The sequence below is a fragment of the Mytilus trossulus genome, chromosome 2, assembly GCF_036588685.1.
Source record: "Mytilus trossulus isolate FHL-02 chromosome 2, PNRI_Mtr1.1.1.hap1, whole genome shotgun sequence".
Classification (NCBI taxonomy): Eukaryota; Metazoa; Mollusca; class Bivalvia; order Mytilida; family Mytilidae; genus Mytilus; species Mytilus trossulus.
Window position 1 is genome coordinate 43249256 of NC_086374.1, and position 13619 is coordinate 43262874.

Consider the following 13619-nt stretch of genomic DNA (forward strand, 5'->3'; position numbering starts at 1 on the left):
TCTTGAAACTAGTTCACACCAGTGTTCTCAATAAATGTAATGTGTACTTTAAGGTTGTAACACTGTAATTGTTTATTTCATTTCATCAAGTTTTATACGTACGAAGATAGCCCTAACCATATATTTTATGAAAGCATTGAAATTTTCGAAAAACTAAGGCTTTTATTATCCAAGGAATAGATTACCGTAGCCGTATTTGGCACAATGTTTTGGAATTGTGGATCCTTAATGTTCTCCAACTTCGTACTTGTTTTGCTTTATAAATATTTTGACATGAACGTCACTGATGAGTCTTATGTAGACGAATGCGCGTCTGGCGTACAAACTTGCAATCCTGGTGCATTTGATAACTATTATGAAAAGGTATGATGAAGCAATTTGTAAACCGTTTCATTCAAAAATCAAAAGTATTTTAAAACCATCTTATAATTTGTTCATCAGTCGTACAATTGTTTCTTGCGTATGTCACTAGAGCCCCTAAAACTCTTGTATTTTGCGTATAACAGCTTTACAAGATCAGTATTTAACTAGATTGTCAATCTGTGTGAAATATCTGTTAAGATAAGGTATTGCCCATATTTATATTTTTTCATGAATTTATGGTATGATATCATTAGTGTTATTACTACATCCAATGATCTGTACGTTATATATTATAAACTTCTCATTCACAATTATCTAATTTTGCAATTTCAGGGCCCAAATAATGGTTCGTATAAAACCGCCTCCTTTTGAGTATTACCCCCAAATACTTATAAGAAGGACATCGTTAACCAAACATCGAATTGTGCTGGAATAAAGCCATGCATTTTCTTTGTGATTAAAAAAAATCAATCCAACAGGTTCAATCTACCATTTTCTTATATAAGAAAATGCCTGTACAAAGTCAGCAAAATAACAGTTGTAATCCACTCGTTTGAAGTGTTTTTAGTTTTTGATTTTGCCATTTGATAAGGGACTTTCCTGTTTGAATTTTCCTCGCAGTTTTGTGATTTACTTTTTATTTTGGTAATAAATGTTGTATAATACAAAATTTAACAAAGCACGTGTTAAATTTGTAATTTTCCATCAAAATGCTTTTAACAACAACATGTAGTGGTGAAAAAGATTTTTATTTTAGGAAATGGTATTATGGTGTAGACATCTGAAAATTAAATGTCCAGGGATCTGGTTTTCGAAAGCATCATAAGATATGTCATAAGATATATCTTAGGACATATTTTATGATCATCTTATGACTCATATGATATGTCATAGGATATAATCAAAGCTGTCTTAAGATCTTTAATGATGATCCCGAGCTTAAGTTTATGTACTTTCAATAGTGCAAAATGGCGACTGATTAGTTTCCAATGCAGAAATTTACAAAACAGTTAGGAAATATCGAGTTTTTGTGGAATATGAAACCCGAATTTCAAAGATATTCTGGATAGTTGTAGCAGTTTACAGACATGATAGGAGTGAATACAATAAAATCGTTTGTTTGTGTATGAACTTATGCTCACGTAAAACCACATTTTCAATGACAAATAGTGTGATACTCAGTACTTTTCTATTACCTTTTATGTTAAAATCGCAAATGAACAATATGCAAAGTTTCTTACGTGTATATAAGTAGTTCATTTGTTTTATTCATATAAGATCTTCCAATATCTTTTTACAAAGATTATTAAAGGATTGTGTACGATATTCATGTACCTGCCCTTTTTAGGGGCATGTAAACGTAGTTGATAGAACCCCTTGTTTTTTTTATTACAAAACACCACTATCACAAATAATTAAAGTATGTTTGATCGTCTCGAAGAGCTTTTAATTAATTTATTTAAACGAAGTTCTGAAAAATAATACATATAATACATACGTGTCATCACATAGCTCTGGCTTCTTCATTTTAGTGCCACGCTTAACAACACTTAATACGTCTGTGTTTTTTATACCTGGATATGGTGTTTCACCTATGGAAAGAAAAACATCGTTTTTACATTGTGCATATAAAATATGAAAAAGAAAAGAAATGAGTTTAGTTTAAAAAAAAACACAATAAAATGTTGGATATTATGACAATTTATTTTAAATACGAGAATACGAGATTTATCATAGAACAATAAAACAATGATGGGATGTACTTAAAATATATTAAGATTATATATGCGTTTTCTATAAATATTTTTTGTGTTTGTTTGCAAAACTGTTTTTTAACAGCATACATTTTACCAAGAACGGCCTCCGACATTATGTTTGTCTTTCGGTGTAATCGTGTCGGTATTGATTTTATTATTTCTAAACTAAATTCTGAATCTTTAATAAATGAATCTATAGGGTTTTACCAAGAGAAAATATTTCCCACATAACGATTCCATATGACCACACGTCACTCAACTCGTTTGCATATTTAGTTGATTTCATACATTCTGGAGCCATCCATTTAATTGGAATTCTCTCCTACAAAAAATGTTTTTAAAGTATATAAAGTATAGTGGTAATAAACCATCAACAATGACATATGCAATAGCAATAGCAACTTTTTCGTTTCTCTGATAACTTTTTTTATGTTCATCTTTATTGTTTGTCTTCTTGTCTTCAGTGAGTCTCACATTAATTCACTTTAAAAACTAGTTGTTAAATAGTCATCCGAAACCCCAAGAAACCTGTATGTTAACTTACACCTAGTTGGTATTTAGTGTTTCTTTTATGTTGTCTCATTGAGGTTCACATAAATTTTAACGAAAGTTACTTATAATTCATTCAAAATTAGCATGAATATTTACTCAGGTAAATATAATGTAAATATATATCTCTGGTATCTCTATATATTTGGTTTTTTTGGTGTTTATTCATATACGATCTTGCAATAGCTTTTTAAAAAGATTATTTAAGGATTGTGTACGATATTCATGTACCTGCCCTTTTTAAGGGCATGTAAAAGTACAAAACACCACTATCACAAATATTGAAAGTGTATGTTTTATTGTCTCGAAGGGATTTTAATTATTTTTTTTAAACGAAGCATGGTCTTATTTATAAACTCGGGATCACATAATATTTTTTTATATGTCTGCAGATGCGGACACGTCAACGTAAACGATACGGTTGATACGTTTGCAAATGACCAACCTCTCTTAGCAACAACGACATCTGAAAAAATCTAGTATTAAAATAGATTTAATCTCCATGCATTGAAATTATATTTACAGATTTTCTTGTGTCTCCGGTTTCGGTCTGAATTGCTTCCGGATCCGGGCCGAATCCTGTGATTTTTGGAACATACTGATCGTTGAGTAACACATTGCGTGCTGCTAACCGCCTATGTACCACCTACAACAATAATCAATTCGTTTTTTTTGTAAAAAAAACACCCTTAAAACAATGGTAAAATAGTTAAAAAAAGAGATACGACATAATTCTATTTATTCCACACTATGGCCATTCTCTGAAATTCCTAGAATCTTTACTAAAGTTAACAGAATTATAAAATGGTACACGTTTGTAACATAACATTCAGGCGTATTTCCGAGTTCCATATTGTAGTTTGGAACTATAATTTTGGTAGGAACTTCATATATATTTTGTTTTTACGATATAGATTAATTTATTCTACTGAATGTTTTATTTCAATGCAAAATTTTACAAAACGTGTAACATTTGCCTTATAATTGCTCAACATAGCAATATGCGGCGCTGAATAAAACTTTTATTCATTGATGATATGTCAAATCGTCAATTTATTTTAAGACTATCAAACTGGCGACTTTTAAAATATTCGAAAACATTGTGTAACTAATATATGCAGTACAATGTATGATTACCATTTACATAATTATCGAAAATAGTCAAAATGACAAGGACTCAAGACTGGCCTTACACAATGAATTAATCTCAGTTTGTTTTAAACACATTTCTAAAATTTTTTGAGTCTGACAAAAAAATCGGAATATGCCATTTACTTTACACAAGGAAAAACACAGTTTTTAATTTGATGACCATCATGTGCTACTTTCGTGAAACCATTTCAAAGAAAGATTTCGTCAAAAGCAAAATCAATAATATTGCGTATTGGACATTATTTATCATTATATTTTAATCTTATAAAAACTGTGAAGAAATTTGTATTATGGATAGTTTAACAATTTTTTAAAGTGACAAGCGATACGAAACGCAGAAAAGGTAATTGTAATCATCTACGTATTTTAATCTCGGATGAGGAGTGTTATTGGCATTTATACGACATCCTCTTTTGTTCATAGCACAATTTAAATCCTTCACCTTACACCAGAAAGGCTGAACGAAACACACCATTAATTAAAAGGCAAAACTAAAAACAAAATAGACTCATTTGACTCAACGAGGTTTAGCTAGCTTTAATTAGTTATCAAAAGTACCAGAATTATAATTTCATACGCCAGACGCGCGTTTCGTCTACATAAGACTCATCAGTGACGCTCAGATCAAAATAGTTCAAAAAGCCAAATAAATACAAAGTTGAAGAGCATTGAGGACCCAAAATTCCAAAAACAGGAACCAGGTTTAATCCACCATTTTCTACGTAAACAAATACCATACCAAGTCAGGAATATGACAGTTGTTATCAAATCGTTCGATGTGTTTGAACCTTTGATTTTGCCATTTGATTTGTGACTTTCCATCTGGATTTTTCCTCGGAGTTTGGTATTTTTTGGTATTTTTCTTTTTATATCCATTATCCAATTTTACGTTACATGATACCATACGTGACAGATATATAAATAATCAAAAACAAAATAGTTGTGTATATGTTGTGTACAAGATGTAAGTTTGTACAAATCATAATTTGTACAGAGTTTTTGTACAAGTTATAAGTTTTTTGGCACATACCTTCTTGCACCAGATCGTACAGTTTTATCTTCTAAAATGTACTAGTTTTTATGTTTTAAATTCAAATTTATATATCTTCACCTAACATTTTTATTTTTAATAATTATTAGTGCTATTCTATTTGTCATCTAACTGGAAATGAGGATACCTGAATGGTTCAAATTAAAATTTTATTTTTTCTCCTGATACTTTATTCATATCCATTAAAAGTCTTTTTGTGGTCTTATAATGATTTGTGTATCAATGCTCAGTATTAGATTGTATCATGTAGTCGGGAAAATATGACAGAAATATGAGAAACAAAAGACTGTGAGCGCGAATCATCCATTTGTGTTAAGCAGTTCATAAAACACTGATAACTTGTACAAAATTATAATTTGTACAACATTACAACTTGTACACAACATATATATATATATATGCAAAATCTAGCTCTTTTGTAGTTATATTGTACTCATCCCTGAGTAATTGTTTCCAAAGACAAGAATACAATACTTTATATATGACTGCAAGTAAAGATCGATTACTACTTTGGAACTTGTCCTGTTTAAATAATTTTCATATCTGTTATCATGGTTATACCATCTGGTTAATATTATATTGACTTATACTCCATAGTTTAACTAACCCAATTGAATGGAAGAATTATTTTATGTTCACCAGTAAATTGACAAAAATATCTGTTTTCTTTAAGATCTGCGAGATATTCTCACCTGCTGAGAGGATAAGTAATCCATTCCTTCACAAATAGCAAGTGTTATTCGAAACAATCTTTCCTCTAAATCCACAGTGACGTTTGATCTGGCGGACTCTAGAAACTCTTTCAGAACTCCTTTAGAACAATATTCCAAAACCATGATAGGACCACCTACAAACCATAATTGTGTCAAGTTTCACATGTGTATGTGCTTCTATCAAATTATTTGTGGTGCGCTGGTTGGCTTCGTAGTTCAATACATATAGCACTATCACAAGTGATAGCGTTTTTTTTTTATACTTTTGTATGCTTAAGCCAATCAGTATTTCACCACCAATAACAGTAAAAGAAAAAAGAGTTAATCCAACACATTAATAAATGAAACATAAATATTATGTTTGATTTTGATGTTCATTAATGTTATGTGCATATTAAGCTTGCATGGAGTGTACCATCAAAAAAGTTATTCTGAATCAAATGCCGTATGCACCGCAATCGATAGCAAACCTGTTAATATCATTTCATTATCACGTATATACTCACGAATATCATCGTTAACAGATCCAATAAAATCCAAGATATTTTTGTGATGTCCAATTTTTGTCCCATAAAAATTTATCTTTCCTTTCATCTTAATGACATTATCTTGATTCTGATCATCTTCAAGAAGAGAAATAAACGTGTGACTAAGTCCAATGTTTCAAAACAAAACAATATCACTCAATTCAATCATCAAACAGGACAGAACTATCAATTAAGTATTGAATGCTTCTTTTTGTAAATTTATTGGGGGTGTAAAAGCGTTGACCGAAGTACATTTTGTATGAAGCGCGGAAGCGGTTCATTCTAAAAATGTACGCACGGTCAACGCTTTTACAACCCTATAAAGTTACAAAAAGAAGCATTCAATACTTATAATTACATTTTTTTTAGCTATGATCATGAAAACACGATTTTTATCCAGTTTTATTTAATTCACCTGTGCACTATATTGTGGGACCTCGTGTCATCATGCATGATAAATGTTATTGTCTCATGCAACTGTTTACGGAATATCATGTGATGTGCTGTTAGCCAATCAGAATAACGTATTATAATGAAACATACATCTAATGTAATTATTGTGGTGCAAATATTCAGATATATTTTTATATATAAATCATTTTTGGCGCCATTTAAAGCTTGTTTGTTTTCATGAGCAAGGGCTCTGTGTTGAAGGCCGTACTATGACATATAATAGTTTACTTTTACAAAATGTGACGTGGGTTGATAGTTGTCTCATTGGCATTTATGCCTATCTAAATTTATTTATCGAGCAAAACAATAATATTTTAATTTCCACTGTAAATTCCTAGTAACATTAGACCGAGACCATAATTTCAGCCGATGTTTACTATTGGGAAATCTATAGAATGGTAAATTAAAAAAAAAAACCGAAAAAATATGTTAAATTCAAATACACTAACACTTAACGATTAACATTTATAGTTTTAATTATTTGAAAGATGATTGTTGATGGTGGATCTTTTATGGTTACTGTTTAATATATTTAGATATATTATACGTATGTTTATTCTTGTCGATAATCTATTGACAAAGACTGTAGACATTGCCTTCTAAATGTGTTCTAAATAATTCGTCTTTGGTTACATTTGAATGTTGTAATTTTTAATCACTTGAATGGTTATGTATTTGCTTAAGTCGAAGATTTTCATCTATATAATTTACAAAATAAGTTGTCTTCTTCTAACGGTACCTTTTAAAGTTTTTGCAACAACTTTTCTGACATCCTGGTGGTTAAAGTATTGAGCCAAATAAATTATGGCGAATCGACCACGTGCAAGTTCTGTTTCTAAAGATAAATCTTGTCTTGCGATCGTCCATGTATCTTGTCCTTGTGTTTCCATTGCACCGTAAAAATATATATCATCATCGTTGTTCGACATCTGGGCTCGGTTCTTATATAAAATTTGAAACAGAAATTAAAGTTTGGTTGACATGTATAATCTTTTAATTACACTCTTCATAATATAAAATTCTTGAAAATATTATCCTTCATTATGTATTTCCTGGTTCTTCGGATTTTCAATGATGATTTTGTAGAGTTGAATTTTAAGAAAGTTCAGAGATCTTTACTACAATTGATAAACAAACTCATCATAGATACCAGGATTACATTTTGTATTTACGCCAGACGCGCGTTTCGTCTAAACAAAACTCATCAGTGACGCTCGAAATCAAAAAAGTTAAATCATCCTCATATCCATTCTTTGGTATGTAAACTTTAGAATTTTCTTTTATAAAATGCATTATTTCATTTAAACTCTGTTCAATAGCAAGCTGAATGGGCTTACAAACAACATGTATCTTCTTTTTGCTGTGTCATTTGATCATATATATTATCTGATATCTATGAGTGTGATTAAAAGCGTATTCAAATAGAATGAGAAAAATGTAAATGTTATTGATATAAAATTCGAAAAAGCTAAAAAAAAAAAATCTATGCATAGGGACAGATCTTATCTTACTGCAATGGATAATGCAAAATATATTTTTTTTCTTATTTTTTTTTACAATAATTAAGTAAAAACAAATAATATACCCTTAAAGACTTAAAAAAATAAATGAATATAAAAACTGGACGAACACTCTTTAAAACAACGCTATAATTGATAACTACAACCAGTCACTTTACTTATAAAAAAACAAGATGAAATCGACAGCAAGGCGTTGTCTTTAAGAAATACTTAAAGTTGGTTTCGGTTTTGTTCGTTATTTCAGACTTTGCTAAGTATTTTATTATTAAATTATATATCATTGAAAATAAAAAAATATGCACATATATCCAGGTTCATGCAATAAATCAGTTATGAAACGTTTACGAAATGAACACTTCTTTTATAAGTAGGTTTATTTACTTGGAGGAATTTCAACGACATTTCAAAAAGTTTAAATAGAAATAGCAAAATGGTGTTAATAAATTGCCATATTCATAATAATTCATAATCTAAAAATAATAAGATGTGGTATGATTGAGACAACCATATACCAGATACAATCAAAACTAAAAGATGTCAACCACTATAGGTTATCGTATTGACTTCAACAAGAGACAAAACCCATACCGCATAGTCAGCTATAAAAGAATCAAAAAATTTAAATGTAAATCAATTTTCAAACCAGAAATCGAACGGTGTAGTCTTTGTTTAAATAACTCAACCTAAAGCATATGAAAAACAGCAAATAACGACAACCGCTGAATAACAGGCTGCTGACATGGGACAGGCACATGCATAATGTGGCGGAGATAATATATTCAGAAGATGTGATATGATTTGCTAGCTTAACATGAAAGTGGTGTACCAGTATAACACAAACACAGACGTTAATTATCATGTGTATCAGGCTTATCATATCGATACAAATAAAATATAAGCCCTACCAATAACACCAAAAGTGGATATGAGAGTACTTGCCGTTATTGAAAGCCAGTTCAATGCCAATTACGAATCATGAAAAGTCGTGTGTATTCAATATCAATCGAAAACCTCCAATATCCATGCAACAGATATATTTAAAAACGTCTCAACATCCTTTCCTTAATTTTTTTTTTTTAAACGTTGAATTGCACAATTATTGCATCCTTGGAAACGAATTGATTTATTTTTCATTTCTTAAAGAAGTACACATATCACGTCTCTATTCCAAACACATAGGAGTAAAGAGCCACACGTTTGAGAATGTATTTTGAAATTTGACTTATTTGTTCAGAAATATTCAAGGGGTTAAGGTTACTAAAAAACGTTGACCGAAGTACATTTTGTACGAAGCTTTTACAACCCTACTAAATAACTAAAAGAAGCATTCAATACTTATATTGATATTATTTGCTCGGAACATAAAATGACGATTCCTATTAAGTGTTTCTTCAATCTGTGCACTTTATTGTGGAAGTTCGAGTTATCATATTGTAAGATTTCATTTTGTAATGAAAGTTAATTTCAGAATGACGCAATGTGCTGGTAGCCTATTAAAAATTAACGTATAATAATGAAGCATACATGTACTATAATTATATTAAGCACTAGATGAATAGGCATCTGATGTTCGAGGGAAGATTGAAATTAAATTAGCTATGTATCGGTTCTTTTGTTTGCTTTATCTATTATTTAAAAACCCATATTACACCTTAATCTTTAACGACTGGGAGTGCGGAGCCACCTGTTTGAACACGTATTTTAAAATTTGACAAGGTTTTTAGAAATATAATGCAAAAAATACCGGGTACATTTTATACTAAGTCAATATGCATCTTTATCTTACCTCCTCTACATTTATAGAAATATGATTGGTTAATAACGACCTCGTGGATACCGTGTATATTCAATATTAGGTTAGTAGAGAGGCGGGGCTTATTTCAATACACGGTTAGTAGTGGATTTACAACTTAGGTATTGTTTGATTATTAAAAAGTATTGAAAGATCTGTTTAATATTACTATATTAAGTTTGTTGATAATAGATATTTGTCCTTTACATTAGTTTTTTTTAGTGTAGACCAATTGAAAAAGGTTCTTAAAATTGAACACTTGAACACTTTTTATACAGAAATAAGAAGATGTGTTATGATAGCAAATAAGACAACTTTAGTTTAAATTCAACAAATAAAGATAGTCGGTAAGATAAATTCGTTACCTAGTGTGCTAGTGACCTAATATGATATATACAGGGTCAGTACATTTCAAATGGGTTGAGAGCCGTTATTTTGTTTGCTTTTATCTAGTATTTAAAGTATAACAAATTTTTGAAGGCAGACACTTTTAAAAAGCAGTGATACAGAGATCAATGAACCGATTAAATTGATCGTAAAACGAATCCTATTGACATTTCACTTTCGTTAATATTTTTGTTATGCTCTTTGAAATTATTAACTATTATGAACTACATGTATTATTAATTTTTTTTATCGTTCTCACGTCAATTTTACACTAAATGTTTTCTATTGCATTTGTTCACTTGATTACAAAGGTTCATTGTTAGGTAATATAAAAATCACTGAAAACAGACCCCACCCCATCGCCCACAAAATAGTGCTATCAATTAACTGGTATTTATAATTTGATATTTATACTACTGGTACCAGTTAACTTTACTTTCCAATAAAGTATATTTACATTTCCACTGGCTGGTTCAGTTACTCTAATGGTATTTCTTATTGTTCGTATGCCAGATTGTAATCTTCTGGTTTTCCCAAGAAACATGAATACTGCAACCATGATAATCATAAGAAAACATAAACCTGAAATTATATTAGAATAAGTACAAATATCACAATATTTATCAAATTTTTAAACGATTTTTCTCTTCCTAAATTGTAAACTAAAGTTTTGTTTGAAGATGCATTTGGTGTATTTAAACTTAAATTTTGTAATTCCGCCATACCGGTTTTTCGTCTACAAAAGACTCATCAGTGACGCTAGAAACCCAAAAATGTTAAAAAGGGGCAAATAAAGTACGAAGTTGAAGACCAATAAGGTACAACATTCCTAAAAGTTTGGCAAAATATATAGGTCATTTAATTCTCCCCCCGCCGATATACTTTTGAAAAAAAAAAATCATTTTGAAGAAATCTATGCCATCCGCAAAAGATGAATAGTCGGTGAGTTAAGACTTGAAACTAAATTATGTCGATTAGAGCATCCTGTTTGGTAATACATGACAATACTTGTGTTGCTCTTTAAGTCATTGGACTCTTTGTGTTTGCAACATTTTACTTCGAGCAAATCGGAGCAGAAAATGATATTACAGTGCGCATATATAAATCAGAGACAAACATTTTATTAATTTCGTTCGTCCGAAGCAATTTCTCACAACTACCTTCATCAGTAATGATCAAGCCGTAATATTCGAAAGCTATGAATCTATATATCAAAACATGTAAGTAGCTATTTGAAATAAAACTTTGATTAATTTAAAAAAAAAAAAAAGCTATTTGAATAAACGGGAACCTGAGGGAGCTGAATTTTTATTTTCATTTGTAAATTTTAACTCTATCAACCTATATATTTTTTATAAATAGTATGTTATAATTCATATATACAATTTTTATAAGGTTACTTATTAAATTTAGATTATATTGAAGTATTGTATAAATAAAAGCAACAGTAGTATACCACTATTCGAAAGTCATAAATTGATTTTGAGAGAAAACAAATCCGGGTTACAAACTAAAACTGAGGGAAACACATCATATATAAGAGGAAAACAAAGAAACAACAGAAACACTTTAAGTGCAACAAAAAACTAAACGACGATGCAACAAACATAAAAACGAACTATAAGATATCAATTGTCATTTTCCTGACTTGGTGCAGGTATGACAAACTTTTCTCTGGTTGTCGTTGAGCTGGTACACGCCCAATATGTCATTTTGTTATATGATTAACTAGACGATCTAATATCAACGAGATTAGTTATAGTTTTGATCATTTCATATCAACTCGAACAAATACAATTTGCTAGGCTACAATATTTATATTCCGATATGTGCCTTTAAATTCTATGTCCGAAATGAATATTCAAGAGGAACAGTAAAACAACTGATCTCAACTACATTTGTATAAAAAGAACGAATCTTATTAAGCTTTTTATCATTAAAAATCACCGAAATCATTAATCTGTTTTACTCGAAAATGTTGGAACTTATTGTGATATGTCTTTCAAAAACGTTAGGTGATGACCTTGAAAAAATATTAACATGTTTCACAAATAGTAGATCTAGAATAAAGCCGTTGTTGTGATTTGTTTTTAAGATGATGTCCATTTTCTTTTGTTCTTTTCTCATTTGGTTTTAACGATCAATTTACACTCTTTTGCCGCTGAGTTTTTTTCTAATTAACACTGTACACACATGACAACTGATATTTGACACTATCTTTCATTTTACATTGCAAACTTACTTGCAACTATTGCAATGACAATATTCTTGGGAAGTCCTGCTATTACATTCACCTGGCGAACATATTTTGACACTAAAATTGTAAAAAGAAAAGAAGAAATATATACATATGTAATAGTAGAATCTTTGACATTCATTTAATCAAAAGTTACTCAGATATACCAGAATGGTAGCTTAAGTGTCCTCAGACAAGTCGTGCATGTTTTCCCGTAAGGTGAAAACTACAGCATTGCATTACACCAGCATATCGTAGTGTTTCATATAACATAGTAACCTTCTCTTCGATGTAGTCAACATGTTAAAGAAGAGGATTTCCCTGATAGTTTCAGTTCAATAATGTTCTCTCGTCAAAATATAACAAAATAATATTGACAATGCAGTTGTTATTTTTTAGTCAAGATTTATAAGTATTGTCAGATTTTTTTCAATTTTAAATGAAATATTTTATTAGTTTTATAGTCTCGTGTGCATTTGTCTCAAAATTATCAGGGGTTCACATTAGCCGTGGTTTAAGTTCATGACCTTCCATTTACAGGTGCGAACTGTCCTGACGTAAGTTAGTTACACCCGACAGACTTTCATATTTTGCAAGTTTGAAATATTCCAAAAGCTTCAAAATAATCTGAAAATATATAAATGACCAAAAGTATGAAAGCTGCCATGCACGTGTCTGTAGTGACGTCATAAATTTCAATTAAATTTATCTACATGCATGTGTTACTGGCAAATTATTAAGAACCTTATAGGAACATGATTTCGACATTTAAGGTTTATTCATTATTGCCAGAGACCAAACTATTTAAGAGTTCGACCCTAGTACAAACTTTGAAGAGATACAAAAACCAAAGAGGTATAAACATTTAATATGGGAGTCTAACTTTAAAATGAAAGAATTTGTTTATACTTTGCCAAAACATAGTATATATTGATATCTTAAAAAAATGGTAGGTCACCGCCTTTTCTCAAGCTACAGGTTGTGACAAAATGACACATTTTGTATGGATTGTACAGGTCAAAACACCATTATGTAATTAGAATCTAAACTATATAAATATGATACGAGAAGATAGCTTTATAAAATTAAACTGCTTTGGGAATATCAAAAGAAAAGTGT

At 30.1% G+C, this 13619-nt stretch overlaps 1 protein-coding gene across 1 annotated transcript in view; it reads right to left on the reverse strand.

Moving 5' to 3' along the window:
* LOC134705784 (neurogenic locus notch homolog protein 1-like) overlaps window positions 1–13619 on the reverse strand; it is a 47639-nt gene that overhangs the window by 387 nt on the left and 33633 nt on the right. Inside the window, exons 20-27 of the mRNA XM_063564500.1 lie at window positions 12507–12578; window positions 10722–10846; window positions 7305–7506; window positions 6092–6208; window positions 5565–5719; window positions 3193–3315; window positions 2328–2442; window positions 1862–1955 (exon numbers count right to left, since the gene is read on the reverse strand). Coding sequence (XP_063420570.1) covers window positions 1862–1955; window positions 2328–2442; window positions 3193–3315; window positions 5565–5719; window positions 6092–6208; window positions 7305–7506; window positions 10722–10846; window positions 12507–12578 — 1003 coding nt within the window. The remainder of the gene's footprint in view (window positions 1–1861; window positions 1956–2327; window positions 2443–3192; window positions 3316–5564; window positions 5720–6091; window positions 6209–7304; window positions 7507–10721; window positions 10847–12506; window positions 12579–13619) is intronic.